The sequence below is a fragment of the Ovis aries genome, chromosome 2 (assembly GCF_016772045.2).
Source record: "Ovis aries strain OAR_USU_Benz2616 breed Rambouillet chromosome 2, ARS-UI_Ramb_v3.0, whole genome shotgun sequence".
Taxonomy (NCBI): Eukaryota; Metazoa; Chordata; class Mammalia; order Artiodactyla; family Bovidae; genus Ovis; species Ovis aries.
This window is the reverse complement of record NC_056055.1, coordinates 43,403,100-43,422,775: the sequence shown is the minus strand read 5'-3', so window position 1 is coordinate 43,422,775 and position 19,676 is coordinate 43,403,100. Positions and strand designations below refer to the sequence as shown.

The following is a 19,676-nucleotide window of genomic DNA, read 5'->3' as shown; positions in this document are numbered from 1 at the left end:
GTTTGGCATCCCATCATCTCAATTTAATTATTTAATCACCCCCTGCAAGTCTCTTTTTTATATATAATTTTATTTTTATTTATTTTTGACAGTGCTGGGTCTTCATTGCTGCGCACGGGCTTTTCTCTAGCTACAGCGAGTGGGGGCTGCGCTCTAGTTGCCGTGCATAGGCTTCCCGTTACAATGATTTCCCTCGTTGCAGAGCATGGGTTCGAGGTGTACAGGCTTCAGGTTTGTGGCGTGTGGACTCCGTAGTTGTGGTTCCCCGGCTCTAGAGCATAGACAGAATAGTTGTGGTGACTGGGCTAGGTTGTTCCTCAGCTTGTGGGATCCTCCCAGACCAGGGACCGAACCCACGCTTCCTGCATTGGCAGGATTCTTTATGACCGAGCCCCCAGGGAAGCCCACCCTGCAGGTTTCTTGATGGACGCTGTTCTAAGTTTTCCCAACCTTTCATTACTACCAAAATAAACACCTTGACACTTATATCTTCATACACTTAGGCAAGTTTCTCTGTAGAACAAATTCTAGAAAGCAAAATTCTGGTCAAGAAATGTTTACTAAGCAATGACTATGTGCCATGCACCGAGGATTCCATAATGAATTAAACTTCCTCTGTGGTCACATTTGATCATTTTCTGAAAAGATAAAATATTGGGTAATAAGACACTGCTCTAGAGCAAGAGCTGGAACAGATTTTCGACTTCAGTTTTTCAAATGTCAGGACTTGTCTTTTTATCATGATGATACTCCCAATGATGATTAATCATAATCAACAAGAGTAATATAGTGTACTTTTGAAGGGCTTCCTGGTAGCCTGGTTAGGGTTCTGGGCTCTCACTGCCATGGCCCAGGTTCAATTTCTGGTCAGAGAACTGAGGTCCTGCAAGCTGTATGTGTGAATTCAGTCATGTCCAACTCTTCGTGACCCCATGGACTGTAGCCCACCAGGCTCCTCTGTCTGTGGAATTTTCCAGGCAAGAACATTGGAGTGGATTGCCATACTCTCCTCCAGGGGAATCTTCCCAGGGATTGAACCCGTGTCTCTTATAACCTCTGCCTTGGCAGGCAGGTTCGTTACCGCTAGCACCACCTGGGAAGCCTGTGCAGTGTATCCAAAAAAAAACAAACAAACAAACCCAAAAAAGAGTAATATAGTGTACTCATGTTTTCAAAACATGATCTCACTTGATTACCTCTTGTAATCCCACTTGATCACATCAAAGCAGCAAAATTAATGAAAGCCTCCCCAGTACAAACATATTTAAACTCATGTATGAATCAAAAGAAAAGATAAAAGGTGGACCATGGATTCCAAACTAGGTCAGGATGACATGTGAATAAATGGGGGTGAAAAGCGGTGAAAATAGGATGGACTCAGTAGATTGAAGGTTGTAGTGAATTGGAAGGATTGGGCTCTATGCACAGAGGGAGTGAGTGAGAAAGAATGGGCCACATGGACGGAGAATGGGGTCCTTGGGTTTGAGACTGAGAATGTTAACAAGATTTAGGGCATGATGTATTGGCTGGGAAGGGGCAGAGAGAGGGTGAGAGAGGAGGACAGGGAATGCAGAGGTCAGAAAATGGCAAGGATCATGCAAGTCGATGGTGAAATCATGAGGAGTTCTGACAGGGTTGGTGCTAAAGTGACCATAAGCCAGGAGCTCTTCTTTGACCAGTGGTAGCATTGACCTTGGCTGCAGACAGCAGCTGCCAGCGCCTGCTATGGGATCTTTTTCATTCCAGCCTCTACTCTGTGTGTTAGTCACTCAGTCATGTCTGACTCTCTGCAACCCCATTGACTGTAGCCACCAGGCTCCTCTGTCCATGGAATTTCCCAGGCAAGAATACTGGAGTGGGTTGCCATTCCCTTCTCCAGAGGATCTTCCTGACCTTCCTGACCCAGGGATTGAAACTGGGTCTCCTGCATTGCAGGCAGATTCTTTATCATCTCAGCCATCCTGGAAGCTATGGGATCTTTTTCATTCCAGCCTCCACTCTGTCTGCCTCTTACATTGCAGGGAGCCAGAGGGGAGATGGACTCCCTTGTCCCTTTCTCCTCCAGCAGGGAATCTAGTTTGCACCTAACAGGTGGGCCCCTTGGAGCTTCACATGCTCACTGCACATGCCTTGCAGATGGGCAGGGGGGCATTCTCTGGAGTCCCTGCTTATTGGACTCAGAAAGGATAGCAAGCTTCAGGGCTCGCTCCAGAAACTACTAAGCAAGAAAGTGTGCTTCTCTACCTGTTCATGAGCCCGCCTCCTGGGGAGACTTGGTACTCACCAAGGTGTTAGAGGTCCCTCCAGTATTAGGTGAACATTTGATGAGTTCAAAGGCCGAAATGAGTATGTGCAGAAGGTGCTTAGGGCAGTGCCTATACCCATGAAGGGCTGTGTCAGGGTGAGAGGTCTTTCCTCGTTTTACGTACTAGGTAACTGAGGTTCAGAGAGGTCAAGTGATTTACCCAAGGACTCACAGCAAGAAATGCAGAGATGAGATTCAAACCCAGGCTCAAATGACTGGGTTTTCACTCAGTGATCTTTTTAACATTATGCTTTTTTAAAATGATTTATTTGGCTGCCTCAGGTCTCAGTTCCAGCAGGTGGGATCTTTCACTGTAGCACACAGACTCTCTAGTTGTGGCTTGCAGGCTCAATAGTTGTGGCACACGGTCACAGTTCCTCTGAGGCATGTGGGATCTTAGTTCCCCTGCGTCCCCTTTCATTGCAGGGAGGATTTTTAACCACTGGACCCCAGGGAAGTCCCTCATTAGGTGGGGCTTAATGCATGTCTTATTCTTCTAAGTCCTAACTTCCTTGATAGAGATGTGTGTGTGTGTGTGTGTGTGTGTGTGTATACTCAACTATACTGTATAGTTGAGTATCTCAAACCCATTCACTAGAGGCATACAGACGTGATGGTCTCCTCAGCGGTCAGCATGACCCCCGCTCAGGACCAGCATTTAATAAATATGTGATGACAGGTGACCTCTGCTCTTCCTCTCTGGACCCTGCATTCCCATTCAGACCCCCCAGGACCCAAATACTGTCCTGGGCCCTTCCTATCACCAAGGAGCCCTCTTCCCTCTAAAGATGCTGTAATTTATATTATTTAAGTTGACCACGAGAAGAGCTAGGTTTGTGTAACCCTAAGCAACGGCTCCTTAACTAAGGAGATCAGTAAAATGAGACCCTGGGTTTCAAACATATATTCAGTGAGGTCTTGCATTTTAAGTGAGGCCTGGCCCGGGATGTCTGGGAAGAATGCTGACTAGAACTGGCAGATGGCTGGGGAGGAGGGACATTTCTGTGCCAGGAGCTCCTTTTTGGAACTCTTAACTATTTTTTTTTAATTTATTTTTGGCTTCGCTGGGGTCTTTGTTGCTGAGCACTGGCTTTCTCTCTAGTCGTGGCAAGCGGGGGCTACTCTGTTGTGATGCCCAGGCTTCTCACTGCAGTGGCTTCTCTTGTTCCAGAGCACAGGCTTTAGGGTGGGAAGGCTTCAGTGGTTGCAGCATGCAGACTCAGTAATTGTGGAGCACGAGCTTTTGTTGCTCTGTGGTGTGTGGGATCTTCCCGGACCAGGGATTGAACCCATGTCCCCTGCATTGGCAGGTAGAGTCTTTAATCACTGGACCATCAAGGAAGTTCTAGAACTTTTAACTATTTATAACCCATGGCAGATGGCCTTACAAGGCAGGCAGCGGTCATGGGACTGATGGGTGAGGTCAGCGAAGCATGGGCAGCAGTGTAACCTTCTTCCTCCCCCATTTTGCCAGATCATTTTGAACTTCACGTCCATGGACCTGTACCGTAGCCGCCTGTGCTGGTATGACTACGTGGAGGTCCGAGACGGCTTCTGGAGGAAGGCACCCCTTCGAGGTATGGGCCCCACTCTCGCCTTGCCCACTCCGCAGCCGAATCCTTGGTATAACTACTCACATCACAGCCTGCATCCTCCCTGACACCAACGCCTGGCCAAGGGCAGCACCATGGCGTGGAAGCCAGGAGTCCTGGTGTAGTCAGTGCTGCCAGCTCCATCACGAAGTGTGTGACTTTGGGCAAGTCCCTTCCCTAGTCTGGACCTCATGGAGACCTTGGTATGGGCTTCTGGGCTTCTCGCAATGATGGCTTATCAGTGTACATGGTGGGGAGTCACACCAGGTAACAGAGGGAGATGGACAGGCCTATCTTCTCAGCTCCAGGCTCTCTTGCTCATCTGGGCAATGTCAGAGGCTCTGTTTCTTGTTTGTGAGATGTGGCCTGAGGGTGCCCATGATGTAGCCTGGTGCATCATGGAGGCCTGCATTCCTGGCACAATGGCCCAAACTTGTTTGCACAGCATGCTTTGTCTTGGGGTGGGGCGGTAGGGGTGGGGGAGTGGGTAAGTGGGGGATGAGTGGGTCAGAACCACAGGACAGAAGATCCTGTAATGGACATAGAGCCTGAGGGGCTATCTGAATTTTCCTTCTCCAATCTGGACCTGATCCTAAGTGGCTCAGGACTGCTCATTAGCTGTAGAACTTCTGCCCCGTAGCTTGTGCCTGAAGCAGGCTGACAAGTCCTCACTAACCATCTCTTCCCCCCTCCCCCCAGTTTGTTTCTGATGTTGGCCTATTTCTTATTAGTCACCCAAAGCAGCTGTCTTTATGATACTTCCTGCTATGAAGTGTGAGTGTTTCCAAGATTGCAGTTTCTTTTTCAAAACTTGCATTCCTAGGGCAGCACCTCCCTTCCCCTGCCAAAAGCTGGGAAAACACCCATCTTACTAGGAACACACAAATCATCCCAAGTTGATTCTTGACTATAAAGGATTTCACAGATGGACAGCCTCACCCGCTTACGTGGATTCTGGTCAGGTTTTACATCAAAGAAAGCATTTTCTGCCCAGTTCCTGGATTCAGGGGTTTATTTGGGCTCCTATGGCACCCCCTGCTTTTGAGCAAATGACAACATTTTGTCATAGCCAAAGAAAGCTGTGTTTGCTTTTGGTTATTGCTTGTTAGCATGGATAGCAATTAAGAAAAGATAGGTAACGATGATAATGCTCTTTTTAAAAAGTGTCAATAAATAAAAACAGATATCCTTGGTTATGGGCTTCCCTGGTAACTCAATGGTAAAGAATCCACCTATAGTGCTGGAGATATGTGTTCGATCCCTGGGTTGGGAAGATCCCCTGGAGAAGGGAATGGCACCCGCCTCCAGTATTCTTGCCTAGAGAATCCCATGGACAGAGGGGCCTGGCAGGCTATAGTCCATGGGATCGCAAAGAGTAGGACATAGTGACTAAACAGTAGCACCATTGGTTATGATGAGGAATCTCTTTCCTCCTAGACACAGACTCCTTCCTATCCTTTTCCTCAAGTGCATGAAATCTTCTAGAGTGGCCTCTGGCTCTTTAAGGCCATACTGGACCTTGGATCAGATACAGGCCAACTGGAGTGTGTACGGTCTTGAGAATGTGTGTCAAGGGCAGACCAGGGTCCAGCACCCGCCCGCAGAGATGGGGCGGGCTCCCTGGAATTGCAGCCCTGGAGCAAGAAGGGCAGAGGCCTCGTTCGAGCCTCACTGCCCTCTGTCTGCCCCATCTGTGCAGGCCGCTTCTGTGGGGGCAAACTCCCCGAGCCCATCGTGTCCACCGACAGCCGCCTCTGGGTTGAATTCCGCAGCAGCAGCAACTGGGTCGGGAAGGGCTTCTTTGCGGTCTATGAAGGTACTGAGGCAAGGGGAGAAAGGGGGGTTGGAGGTGGGGGGTCCCTGGACACCCTAGAGCCAGTCCCTCCTGGCACCCCACGGGTAAGGCCAAGGCCCCTTGAGGGAGGAAGCAGAGATCCCAATGGGATTGGCTGGGGCCTGGGACCCTGGGAGGCTAGGGAATGTGGGTGGGACTGGAAGAAGGAAAAAGGAGCTCAGAGCATTCTGACCAACACTCCCCTCTTCCCCACCTTGTCCCTTGTCCCCAAAGCCATCTGCGGGGGAGATGTGAAAAAGGACAATGGCCACATCCAATCGCCCAATTACCCAGATGACTACCGGCCCAGCAAAGTCTGTGTCTGGCGGATCCAGGTGTCCGAGGGCTTCCACGTGGGCCTCACCTTCCAGTCCTTTGAGGTGGGTCAGGGACCCCCCATCCTGAGGGCTTCCAGGGCTTGGGTCTGGGCCACCAGGGCTCCTCTTGCCAATGAGCCCCCCACTGCCTCCCCAGATCGAGCGCCACGACAGCTGCGCCTACGACTACCTGGAGGTGCGGGACGGGCACAGCGAGAGCAGCACGCTCATCGGGCGCTACTGCGGCTACGAGAAGCCCGACGACATCAAGAGCACGTCCAGCCGCCTCTGGCTCAAGTTCGTCTCTGATGGGTCCATTAACAAGGCTGGCTTTGCTGTCAACTTTTTCAAAGGTGCCTCCTTTCCTGCTGCCCCACCATGCCCGCCCTTGTGGCCAACCCATCCTCTTTGGTCCTTCTTTTTCTTAATTTTATTTGCTTGTGGTAAGAACACTTAGTGTGAGAGCTACACTCAGAATACAACTGAGTATACAATTCAGCACAGGTATAGTGCTGTGCAGCTCTGTCAGCTTGACTGAAACTTTTTTAAAAAATGATTTTAAATTTATTTTTTGGCTGCACTGCATGGCATGGCAGATCTTAAGCTCCCCATCCAGGGACTGAACCCAACCCATGCCCCCTCCAGTAAAAACTCGGAGTCTTAACCACTGGGTAAGTGTTATCACTCAGTCATGTCTGACTCTGTGACCCCATGGACTGTAGTCCGCCAGGCTCCTCTGCCCATGGAATTCTCCAGGCAAGCATACTGGAGTGGGTTGCCATGCCCTTCCCCAGGGGATCTTCCTGACCCAGGGATTGAACCCAAATCTCTTGCACTGTAGGCGGATTCTTTACCATCTGAGCCACTGGGCCACCAGGGAGGTCCCTTGGCTGAAAATTTATGTCCTCTGAGTTGTGACTCCCCACGCCCCAGGCCCTGGCACCCACCATTCCACTCTTTAATTTTATGAATTTGACTGTTTTTGATACCTCATGTGAATGGAATCATGTACATTTTAACTTTCTGTGACTGGCTTATTTTAACGTAATGTCCCAAAGGTTCACCCGTGTTGTTGCAGATGGCAGAATTTCCCTCTTTTTAAAGGCTAAATAGTATCCACTGTGTGTCCAGATCAGATTTCCTTAGCCTGATCCATCAGTGGACACCTTAGCTATTGTGAACTGTGCTGCTGTGGCTTCATTCCCACCTCATTCATTCACTCAACACACTCCTAGAGATGTGCAGACCCTGGCTCCCTGTCCTTGAAGTTATGTCCTAACTGGGCAGGAAAGGTTCCAGTGAATAACTACATATGATACCTTGTTGAGTAAATACCACACCTAGGTGAAAGTAGCCAATACATGGTAGGTGCTCGACTGAGAGTTGACGTAATTGAAGAGTTGCTTTAAAGCCCACACGTTTGTGCAGAAGGGGTGTTGGTGAGAGGCAGAGACAAGAAGTGCCATAGCAGCTCAGGAAGGAGGCAAGATAGCGTGGACTTTTTATTCGTGTGATTCTGGGTATTGAGGACATTCTGCCCAAACTTCCTTTCCTTGTTTTAAGCTGGGGACAGCAACAGCCCCTCCATCACAAGCTTCACACAGGGATTGAAGGAGAGATGCAAGAATAGTACTCAGCCAGGGACGGCGCAGGAGGGACACCAGTGAATGAAGGTGGCCACCAGCCCAGCTCCATGGGCTCCATCTGCCCCTTCCTTCAGGGCCCTGCGTTTGGGGCTGTCTTCAGCCGGATGCCCTTGGGAACAAGTGGGGTTCAGAGCAGCCGTGGAAGGCTGGGTGGGGCAGGGAAGCCCTTGTCCTCGGAGCTGAGTGGACAAAGGAAGGTCACAACTGACTTCTTCCCCTTGGAATGGGGCTAGGAGGGGTCGCAGCAGCCTGAGGGACCCTGGGCTTGGCTCTCAAGCAGAGGGCAGGAGGAAGAGGGCCCCGGGTCCCAGACTGGGAGTCACTGACATCCTTGCTTTCTGACTGCAGAGGTGGATGAGTGCTCTCGGCCCAACCGTGGGGGCTGTGAGCAGCGGTGTCTCAACACCTTGGGTAGCTACAAGTGCAGCTGTGACCCTGGGTACGAGCTGGCCCCCGATAAGCGCCGCTGTGAGGGTGAGTGCCCCCAGACCACCCAGGACCCTGTGCCCTATCCCCTTCCAAACCCTCCAGGCCGGGTTTCTTATGCCCCTCAGACAGACCTTTTTCTGGAAAAACTAGGATTCCCTGGCACTTTGGTCACCACTGGTTGATGAGGAATACATTGTATATTTCAGTCCCCCAGAACCCACTGTGACCAGGTGTGATGTACTTTGGGTTTTTGTTTGTTTGTTTGTTTTCATTCTTGTTCTTCTTTTAAATGCTGATCTTGATTGATTTCATCACCCACCAGAAAGTGGTGATCCACCATTTGGCAATTCTCGGACAGGCACTGAGTTTCAGCCTCTCATTATAAATGTTCCTAGGAGGCTAGTGAAACCCTATCTGGCTAACTGACTCCAGCTCAGCCTGATCTTGCTACCGGCTTCTCTCTGCTCACTTCTGAGCAGCTCCTTCTCCCTGCCTCCTGGTCCCCACTCCCCAGCCCTCCCTGCTATCCTTCCAGTCCTCCCTGTCTTCCCCGCCCACTGCCAGTCCCCTCTGCCTCCCTCCCAGCACTTTCTGCCCGCTTGCACTGCCTTTCTGGAGCCCACCCCCAGCCCAAGCAAGTGCCTAGCCTTTTCTCTCACAGAGAAGATAGAAATGACCACACAACTCCTCAACTCCCTCTGCTCTGAAGACACCCCCTCACCCTGCCTCTTCCCCCTCTACCCCAGAGACACCAGACACAAGCCCCCGCCTTGGGCTGGGGAATCCACAAATCCTTCCTTCCTCCTTCATGCACCCCAGCCGGTGTTCATGCCCTTTCTCTAGAGCCGAGACTCCTGGGGGGTGACACTGCCTTCCTTGTGCCCCCAGCTGCCTGTGGCGGATTCCTCACCAAGCTCAATGGCTCCATCACCAGCCCAGGCTGGCCCAAGGAGTACCCCCCTAACAAAAACTGCATCTGGCAGCTGGTGGCGCCCACCCAGTACCGCATTTCCTTGCAGTTCGACTTCTTTGAGACCGAGGGCAATGACGTAAGTGCCCACCCCAGGGGCTGAGGAGACTCAGAGAGGTCCAAGATGTGGGAGCTCGGCTCAGTGCCTGCTTCCTACCCTCTGAAGGAAACACTCCAGGAATGTAGAGATGGAGAGCACCTCAGGGAAGTGGTGGGGCTCAGGGAGGAGGGCCCAGGAGGCCATGGAGCATGTGGCATGTGGGAATGAAGGACATGGAGTCCGGACGCCTTTGGAGAGAGACGGGGCTGGGGGGCTTGTGTGGGGAGCACAGGAGGAACCGACGGGGCGGGGGTGGCACCATTTTTTAATTATTAGATGTGGCCAAAGAGATGTGGGCTTCCCAGGTGGCACTAGTGGCAAAGAACCCGCCTACCCATACAGGAGACACAAGAGATGTGGGTTTGATCCTTGAGCTGGGAAGATCCCCTGGAGGAGGGTATGGCAGCCCACTCCAGTATACTTGCCTGGGAAATCCCATGGACAGAGAAGCCTGGCTGGCTACAGTCTGTGGGGCAGAGTCAGACATGACTGAGCACATACATAGCAAAGGCAAAAGGACCCACAGAACAAGGAGCCTCCCTAGGTGGGGGTGGTCAGGAGTGGCTTCCTGGAGGAGGTGGCCTGGAGCTGTGCTGCCCCACAGGTGTGCAAGTACGATTTTGTGGAGGTGCGCAGTGGACTCACGGCCGACTCCAAGCTGCACGGCAAGTTCTGTGGCTCTGAGAAGCCTGAGGTCATCACCTCCCAGTACAACAACATGCGTGTGGAGTTCAAGTCCGACAATACGGTCTCCAAAAAGGGCTTCAAGGCCCACTTCTTCTCAGGTAACCCTGGACTGCCCCGCTTTGGCCCCCGCCTCCCCTTCTTACTGCCGCTGCACCCCCTGCACTCCCCAGCCCCTCTGGTGCCGGGTGGCACGGTCTGTCCCCTGCTCCCCCCACTAGCCCTCCACCACCAGGCCAGCCCCTTCCTGCCTGAACTCTATTCCTGAGCCCTCAGAGCGGTATGGGAGCCACCCTGAGGCCGGGCAGTACATAGACGTGCAGAACAGAAGGGAGAGGGCACTCCAGGACTTAGGAGCCCCAAAAGAGGGCAAGCCCTGCGAACAGGGAGCGCAGTGAGGTAGACACTGCCCCCCAGGCAGAGGAGGAGGGTGTTTGTGTTGGACTGTGGGGCAGATTATCTGGCAGTGGTTGGATCTTTAATCAGACCCTGCATGTGCCAAGTGGGGTCATACCGGGGGCTTCACAAGAGATGAGGAGCCCCTCCCGTCAACCCCAAAGCCTCCCCCACTCCCCAGGACCCACGGTGGGGGGATTCAGATCCAATCAGCACTTGTCTGTTGAGAGCTGCTGCATGTAAGGCTAGGGGTCAGTCCCTTTGATGGCCCCATCTCCAGGCAGACTCAATGATAGTTAGAGCACCTGCCCAGCCTCTCCGAGCAGACCTCCAGGGATCCCCAGACACCTCTCCTCTGCTTTAGTAACCCCCAGTCCTTCACCTGGGACTAGGCTGGGAGGAGGCTGGTAGTCTTCTGGAGGCAGTAGGACCTGGGACCTGACAGCGTTTAGGGTGGGAGAGAGTTGGGGGGGGGGCATGGACTGGCTGGAGTGGCCCAGGGGTCCTTAGCACACTTAGTGGGCTGGGCATGGGTGGCAGAAAGGCCAGAAGCCCCCGGCCGGGTCCCTGCCACCTTCCTTCTCCCCTCCTCTGCCCAGAGTCCTGCATCCTTGAGCCCCCTGTGGCTGCCCTGCACCCCCGCCTACCCCACTGGATGCCATGCACTGTCCCTGTGCACTGGTTCCCTGCTTGGCACTGCCAGCCACCCTGCTCTGCATACAGTGCCCCCAGCCCTGGCCCCACTGCTGGCTGAGACCACCCCGCAATGCAAATCCCTCTCTTCCCTGGGGACACCCCCAGAACTCCTCAAGGTGCTCACCAGAGGGCCGAGGGGATGTAACATCTATACTCAGAGGTGGGCTTGGCGCCAGAGAAACCATTACCTGCTTACTCTTGTCTCTTCCTGCCCTTCTGTTGCTCTAGTTTTGGGGGGTGGTGGGGGGGACCAGTACTGCATCTGTCAGACCTAGAGCCCAGGGCTCTCCACCCATGGTTGCTGCCCTGCCCTGGCACACCACTGTGTGCACCCCACCCTCAGCCCTGCATAGATGCACGCGCGCACACACACACACACACACGCACACATACACACACATGCACGCACACATGCAGTGCCCTTTTGCACAAGAAACCTGCAGAGGACCCTCGCCACTGGGCATCAAGGTTCAGCCCTCAGGGCCCCCTGGGGCTCCTGACTCTGGCCCCTCAGGAGAGGGGCTGTTTGGACTTTGGGACACCCAGCAAGGAGACCATAAGGCAAGAAGAAGAGAGAGCCTGAAGACCTTCAGTGTGACCCCAGCCACCTTCCGGGGCATTTGGCACTGGAGGGTGAGTGCCATCTCCTTGTCCCAGCCTGTGTCCACCCCTGCTCCTGCCCTTCTTGCAACCTGCATTCTTGGCTCCCAGAAGAGGCCACCCCCACCACCACCATGCCAGAGCCTCGCCCCAGGCACTGTAGCAGGCCCTCCTCGGGGCTCAAGGCTCTCACTGCTGCACTCAGCCACGCTCTCCCACTCAGTTGTTCACTGGGCAAGTATCTCTTTGACCCCTACAATGTGCCAGGCATCATACTTGGTATTTAGGGGAAATACAAGGAAGGTTTGAGGGTCAATTTCAGGAAAATCTTTGCTCATTCCATGGAGCTGCAACCCCTGAAGCTCCCAGCATAGGGTCACCAGTGTGTTCCTCAGTGAACTCCCAGGATGGGTTGTAGGGTGCTAACCACCCCCACATTTTCACAGGGCTTGTGCAAAGGCAGCTTCCACAGGGCCCTCGCTCAGGGTCCCCCATGGTTCTCTAATTTAGGAGACCGGGGGAAGGACTTGGCGACTCCACCTCTTGACCTTGGGTTTTTCTGGATCCTTCTTGGCCTGAGAGGGGATTGGATAAGCAAGGCTACCTGCGAGTCCATGCTCCGGCCCTCAGGCCCTTCTCCCAAGGGAGACCAAGGACAGGGCCCCTGCTGTCACAGATCCCGCCTGGCCATGTGAGTGCCGGCAGGCGTCTTTCGAGCTTGGGGTTCATCTCTGGAATTCTTGTGTTCATCTCACAACCCCCTTCCCTGAATGCCTGCCTCTGTGCCAGGCACCCAGTGCCCAAAATGACTGCAGAGAGACTGGAGAACATGTGTGTGTGACGTACAGCGTGCCTGTGACCATGTGTCTCTCTGTGTATTAGTTTCTGTGTTCATGGGAGTGTGCATGTTCAGACCCACCCGAGCCGGAGCAGCTGGATGTATGAGCCCTCTGCAGGTCGCTGGTCAGCCCAGGGTCTCTGCGTTTGAGTGTGTCTCTGTTTGTACCACGTGCAGGGCCCTGAGGGCAGCTGTCCCCCCTGTGTTTGCACCTGCGTGTGCTTCCTCACATGTGAGGAGTGAGCAACCAGCATCTGTTTTCTTGTGCACATGTGCACAGGTGGCTGATGGCCGATGTGTGTGCATGTGGTGTCTGTGTGAGAGGGGCTGGTGTGTATCCTGTGCACCTGTGTGTGTGTGTCCCTGTGGGTGGGTGTCTCTGCTGCCGGATCAGGAGGACAGTGTGGGGTGAGGGATCCTGTGTCTGTTGCTGTGTTGATGTGAGGGTGTGTCTGTCTGTAACACACTCTGTAGCCACAGCACCAGGAGGACAGAGCCAAGTTCTGGATCAGGCCCCTTCCCATGGCCCGCTCCCCTCTGCCAGACTTCAGTCTCCTTCCCCAGCGTGCGGCCTCTTCCTCACACCCAGGCCTTGTCCCTGCCGCAGGCTTCCTCCCACCCGTCCCCTGTCGCTGTGCCTCGCCCCACCCCGCTGCCCGTCCGTGACCTGGCTGCGCCGGACATGGCCATCCTGCATGTGTGTCCTGCTGCCCCCCCACCCCGCCCCTTGCCCTGCCCATGGACCCCCGCCTCGGAGCCAGGCCTGGTTTTCATGCTCTCCCTCCCTGGCCCCCGCCCTCCACCCCCCGGTCCCTTTTCTCCTTCTCTCTCTCGTTTCAGAAAAGAGGCCAGCTCTGCAGCCCCCCCGGGGACGCCCCCACCAGCTCAAATTCCGAGTGCAGAAAAGAAACCGGACCCCCCAGTGAGGCCAGCCTGGCCTCCCGGACTCTTTGTTACTCAGGAACCTCACCTTGGACGGAATGGGCTGGGGGCTTTGCAGCCGCCCACCCCCACCTCCGCTCGGCCTTGCCGGCCCACCTCCCTCTGGCCGGACAGAACTGGTGCTCTCCTCGCCCCCACCCCCCTCACATGGACAGGGGCCCCTCCTTGCCCCCCGCCCCCTCCCATTTTGATGGTGTCTGTGACATTTCCTGTTGTGAAGTAAAAGAGGGACCCCTGCGTCCTGCTCCTTTCTCTTGCAGTCTGCTTGTCCATGTGTCTGTTTTTCCACTTGTCCGTCTGTCCAGTAAGCAGGTAATGGTAGAGGGCGCCCATGCTGGTCAGCTCCAGACCCCAACCCTCCCTCCGTCCATTTCAACTTTCTCTCCGCACAGCTGGGCCCCCTCAGCTGGCTCTGCATGAGGCAGTGCCCTGGACCCCCACCATCGCCTTGACCTCCGCTCCCTGCCCTGCCTCCCCCAGGGTGGGGAGGATGCCCGGCCAGGCCCCCCACTTCCCTTGGGGTGCCAGTGCCCTTGGCCCTTGCACAGACCGGTCCTCCCTTGCTTGCTCCCCTGCAGACAAGGACGAGTGCTCCAAGGACAACGGCGGCTGCCAGCAGGACTGCGTCAACACCTTCGGCAGCTACGAATGCCAATGTCGCAGTGGCTTCGTCCTCCACGACAACAAGCATGACTGCAAGGAAGGTAAGTGGCCCAAGTGCCCATGGCCAGCTGGCAGCCTGAGAACCAAGACCGTGGAAAGGGCTCAGAGATGCCGTCTCCCTCGGCCTCTGTTTGGACTCAAGTAGCTGAGTGACCTCTGAGGTCACCTCGTTTCGCCTTCCATGCTCCTCCCTCCACCAGCAACATTCAAGACACACACACTTACGGAGGGGAGGGGCTTGCAGCTATCCCCAGGCCCTGTTGTCAAGCTGATCTGGTAACTAGCGCTCCTTCAAATCCATGTTCAGGTGTGTCTCTTTGTTCCAGCCTCCCTCTGTCAGGGAGGTGAGCTGGGATAGTGGTGAAGAGCTGGGCTCTGGAGCCAGGCTGCCTGGCCTAGCCCCACCTCTTAGCCAGCTGTGGGCCCTGAGCCGCTGAATCCCTCCCTCCACACCTGGATTTGCTCGTAGGTGCTGCCTGGTTGGGCGGTGACACTGTGATGTGCTCCGAGAAGTGCCTGGCTCGTAGCAAGCACGATCACGTGTGTCACCATTACTGGTCACGTACTCTGACCCCCAGGGACACCTAGAACAGGGCTGCGGCCTCCCTGACATTGAGGCTCTGCAGAAGCTCAAAAACAGTTCTCGTGTCCTCTCCCATATCACGTGATACCTCCTCTTCGTACACAATACAGCCCTGGCCTGCTCCCTCTGATCAATACCACTGTGGCCCATGCCAGCTGGTGATGCACTGTCCCCAGCTACACAAAGCAGACTCGCCTTTGACCTTAAGTGTCTGTGTGCTCTTGGGCCAGTCCCTCACCCCTCTGAGTTCAGCTGTCTCATGAGGTGGCCCTAAGCTTTCGAGCCCCTGCTTTGAGCACATAGCACAGGGCCTGGCAGATGCCTCTTCCACACCGTCACTGTGTGGACAACCAAGGTGCCAGTAAATAAACTGCCAACTAGAATAAACACTGTTGAAGCACTGAGTAGACACTCCAGAGCTTTTCACCCCCACTTCAGTCTCCCAGATACGGAGTTCACCTGACTCATGGAGCCCCCACATCTTTTAGCTAGGGGGAGGACCTTCTGATGCTGTTTCTAAACTGCATGCCCTCTCTGTGCTCTCAATGAAAATGAAGGTTTTGCTAAGGAACCTTCCACACCAGCGTCAACAAGAGAGCAGGAGCAGGTGTAAAATTCCTGGGAGGGTAGCCTGTGTGTGGCTCTGAGTCACTTGAGAAGCACACATGGTTCCTTACTCAAGTGATGGGCTAGCAACAAATCAGTATTTCCTGACCACCACCCCCGCCCCCCGCAGAGGGTGCAGCACCGTGCAGAGTTCTGTGGGGAATTAAAGATGGGGACCCCTCTGCTCTCGAGGAGACTGCTATCTAGCTGGGAAGAGAAGCAGATGTGGAAATAAATTAGAGGGCGGGGAATACCAGTAAAAGTGGGGAGATAGTGAGTGTGGACAAGGAAAGCTGAGGATGAGTAATAGAAGCAGCTCATAGCTCAAATGTGGAGACCAGCAACTCCACACAGCCCGAGAGGGCCCTGTTCCTCTCTGGACCCTGGCGGCCTTGCATTCATCCTGTGAGCCTCTGACTGCAGGCGCGGCTGTGTAGGCTGCACACCACCCACCCCTTTTTCCTTCTCATCCCAGCAGTGCACTGGCTTTTCCTCAGAGGGACCTGTCAGATTGGATGATAAGGAATAAAGGGCATCAGCATTTCAGTTGGAGTTGTGAGGCTGTGCTTTTCCGAGGCAGAAAGCAGATTGCCATGGATCAAGGAGTCATGAGCAGTGAGAACGTGACATCGCACGTTTTCTTGAAGAAAAGGGAGATACGAGGGATGGTAGTCAGAAGGGAGTGTTGTTTTAGGATGCGCAAAGTATAGGAAGGTTCGTGGGCTGGATGAGCTGGCAGAGAGAGCGAGCGTGGGTAACGTGTGATATAGAGGTCCCCGGATGGTGGGCAGCAGTGAGCTCCAGCTCATGAAGGAAAATCTACTCCTGCCCAGGGTGAGGGGCACCTTCTCTGAGATGAGGCAGGAAGGAAGGTGAGTGGAAAGGTGAGTTTGCAGGTAGGGGTCAGGAAGTTGAAGTTGTTCATATTTGCAGACTCTGCCTTTCCCCAGGAGGCAAGAGGGGAGGTGGTCTGCTGGGAGGGGGAGCTGGGAGTTGAGGAGAGGGCCAAAGGTTTGGAGCCGTAGCTGAGGAGGTGAGAGATTGAGCTGGTGAAGGGTGAGTCCAAAGAATACCAAGCAGTGGGGGCCCAGCCACACTTAGAGACCACAAATGGGGTTTTCCAAGATGGTACAGTTCAAGCATGGCCATTGATGAGCAATCGGGGTGATGGGCCGTGTGGTCCAGCTGATGGAGAAGCAAGGTAAGTAAACCCAGGAGGAAGTATTGGGAGAAACCAGAAGGATCAACACCGTGGAGGTCTCTCTAAAGTTGACAAGGTGTTAAGGGAAATGGGGAGAGGGGTGCGCTGGCACTGAGTGCCCTGGAAGAATGAGAGGTAGCCACCAGCACCAAGAATTTGTGGGTGACGGCAGAGCCTCGTGGGGAAGGAAGTGAGAACTCAGAACTGAGAAGGTCAGGGGAGGTCAGCGTATGGGTGGACCATCCACGGGTTTGCTGACGTCACCTAGGATGGTAGCAGGAGTGGAGTGGAGAGAACTGAGTCAGGTGCCAAAGTCTTCTGTGAACACGGAAGCGTGGCAGGAGATCAGAGGATGGGGGCAGAGGAGGTGTGGCCAGATGGCCTCCAAGGTCCACAGGCTACCTGGGAGGGCTGCTTCCATAGGTGCTGCCAGGCGAGGGCCAGCTTGGAACCAAGCAGCCAGATTTCCCCAGGCTGGATGGCTGAACAGAAAACAAGTCGTGTGAGCCTTCAGCTCATTTCTAAGTGGAAGACAAGAGAAACAAGAAAGGAGTGGGTGGGAGGGAGGAAACGGCTTCCTTCCTTTCTTCATAGGGGCCATTAGAACCCAGGAGTCCCCACTGATCCCCTTCCCTGCCTCACCTCCCCACAGCGGGCTGTGACCACAAGGTGACATCCAGCAGCGGCACCATCACCAGTCCCAACTGGCCTGACAAGTACCCCAGCAAGAAGGAGTGCACCTGGGCCATCTCTAGCACCCCTGGGCACCGGGTCAAGCTGGTAAGGTGCCACTCCCAGGCCTGCTCCTCCATGCCATCTACGCATCACCTACTTCCCATCAGCTCCAAAGCCTCACGTCACTCAGAGCGCCTTAGGCTGGCGACTGGCTGAGCCCACAGGGCCAGCATCCCTGTGGGAACTGCAAGTCTAGCCTGGACAGAGGCCCTTTCCCCAGCATCATGGTGGGGTATACCTGCCATTGCCCCATTCCTAGGTCCTCCCTCTCCCCATCCACCAGCAGCGGCCACTGTCCTGAACTGGGGTCCAGAGGTCTTGGTTTGTTGCCCACGTCTCCTGCCCTTGGCCATATTCCTGATTCTCTGTTCTCCCTCACACCCTCCAGACCTTCATGGAGATGGACATCGAGTCCCAGCCTGAGTGTGCCTATGACCACCTGGAGGTGTATGACGGGCGTGACGCCAAGGCCCCCGTCCTGGGCCGCTTCTGCGGGAGCAAGAAGCCCGAGCCTGTCCTGGCCACGGGCAACCGCATGTTCCTGCGCTTCTACTCTGACAACTCCGTGCAGAGGAAGGGCTTCCAGGCGTCCCACTCCACAGGTGATCCCCGCTGTAGGCCAGGTGCCCTCATGCAGTCATTTGTCCTGAAGGCATCTGCTGATTCTGGTCTCAAATGCAGACTGGGGGCTAGGATGGGGGTATACAAAAAGCTCCTGAAGACAGACAGGCCCAGCCCCTGGCCAGGTGGGGAGACAGCATGTCCTGAAGGCTGCTAAGCTGATTTCTGCCTCAGGACCTTTGCACCAGCAGTTCTCTGGCTTGAAACACCTAAAATCATCTTCCCTGGAATCATTGCTCTACCTCATTATTTGAGACTCAGCTCAAATGCCTCCTCAGTATAGAGACCTTCCTTGCCCATCTAATATAAAGCAATGCCCTCTTCTTTTTTTATATATCATTCAGCTTTATTTTCACCAATGTGCTTATTTTCACCAACTGGAATTATCTTATATATTTGTTTACTTGCTTATTATCTACTCTCCTTGCCCCCCTAGAAGTAAACCTTCACAGAGCAGGAACTTTCTGTCTTGGCCCTGCTGTCTTTGTAGCAACTAGACTAGTTCTTGGCCCCAGTAGGTGCTCAAAAAATATTTACTGAATATTTTTAAAAATATTACTGAAAGCAAAGTAAGCCTTCTGGGCAAAGGAGGGTAAGTCCTGATTTGGGGTATGAAGGTCAGAAAACAGGGCAGTAACAACAAGGGGTAGAGAACCCAGAGATGGGGAGGGAATCTCTGGAGTCCCTAGTGGCAGGACACTTGACTGTGCAGTGGCCCATCCACATCCCACCCCCCAAATCCACTCGTTCATTCATTAACATGCCGCATGTATGTTACAGCATCCTGAGTGTGGGTCAGTCCTTGAGGGATTTGCTCTGCATCTACTCATTCGTTTATTCAACGACTTTTTATGGAGCCCTGGCCCCCTGCAGGGGACTCAGAGGGGCATGGGGAAATGAATCAGCCATGAGCCCTTCACCTTGCCCACCTGGGAACCCGCAGCCTGGGGGTGAGATGGGACCCAGACAGATAATTCCAACAGAAGACAAAACACGATCAGGGCCTTGCTCTGGGTATGAGATGATGGGTCATTGCAGGTGGGAGAGGAGCCCAAGCACAGCCACAACTCCAGATAGCTCTGGGTGTACATAAGTGAATGCAGGTCATGTAGTGGCTAGAACAGTGGGCATGTGATGACAGCAGTCAACTGGGGATGGTGTGGCTGCAGAGAAAGGCTATAGCCTAGTCCTGCGAGGCCTGGGATGTCAGACCAGCCGTGGTCTCTGAGGGCTTGGTAGGCCTCTTGGAGTCTTAAGCTACCTGTTGGGGAGGTCGCAGAACTGATGGGTCGACAGCCTCCCCTCCTTCCCTTCAGCTCAGGCCTGCCCACCTACTTCTCTCCCCTACAACCCCCACCGTGAGCCCAGGTGTCCTGGAGGCCAGAGGACATTCAGAGAAGTTGTACACGGATGGCCTTGCCCTCATCGGCCCCTCCCAGCACAGGGTCACACACTGGAGGCCCGGAACTCCATATGGCTCTCAGAGCTGCTATGTTTGGCCCACAATGTGTTTTTTAAAAACCCGAGCCAACATTTAAAAATTAGGAGTTTTCACATAAAACCCAGATGGACATCTTCTCGCTTAAGAACGGGAGCTCTGGCGTCACAGAGCCCGCATTCTTCCATGACAGCTATGAACTGGAGCAAATTAGCAACGTTGTCTTGCAACAAGTGCACCCTCCCTGGGGCCTCCATGGAGAACGGCCTTTCACCCGCCGTGTCCCCGGGCCTCCGTGGGCATCTTTCCAGAGAAAGAGCAGCAGAGCACTAGTTCCAGGCCAAGTCCTGGGCTGGATCCAAACCCACCTATCTCTAGCCATGTGGCGCTGTCCCAGGGCCTCCATCCGGCCAGGAGGGCTGCACGTGGGGAGGGACAGTGCCTGGGCCACGACTCTGCTCCGGGGCAGCAGCTAACCTT

At 54.3% G+C, this 19,676-nt stretch overlaps 1 protein-coding gene across 9 annotated transcripts in view; it reads left to right on the top strand.

The window, feature by feature from the left end:
* The window catches only part of BMP1 (bone morphogenetic protein 1), a 46,008-nt gene that overhangs the window by 23,135 nt on the left and 3,197 nt on the right, over nt 1-19,676 (top strand). For 4 of the 9 annotated variants that reach the window (XM_015093112.4, XM_060409226.1, XM_015093111.4 and 1 more), the window contains exons 9-18: nt 3,780-3,882; nt 5,597-5,713; nt 5,966-6,111; nt 6,206-6,401; nt 8,043-8,168; nt 9,012-9,172; nt 9,798-9,978; nt 13,928-14,053; nt 17,055-17,182; nt 17,526-17,739. In XM_015093112.4, coding sequence (XP_014948598.2) covers nt 3,780-3,882; nt 5,597-5,713; nt 5,966-6,111; nt 6,206-6,401; nt 8,043-8,168; nt 9,012-9,172; nt 9,798-9,978; nt 13,928-14,053; nt 17,055-17,182; nt 17,526-17,739 — 1,498 coding nt within the window. Of the gene's footprint in view, nt 1-3,779; nt 3,883-5,596; nt 5,714-5,965; nt 6,112-6,205; nt 6,402-8,042; nt 8,169-8,966; nt 9,173-9,797; nt 9,979-13,247; nt 13,609-13,927; nt 14,054-17,054; nt 17,183-17,525; nt 17,740-19,676 lie in introns of those variants that run through there. The other 5 variants (XM_060409224.1, XM_042243151.2, XM_060409223.1 and 2 more) reach the window with 2 other exon arrangements.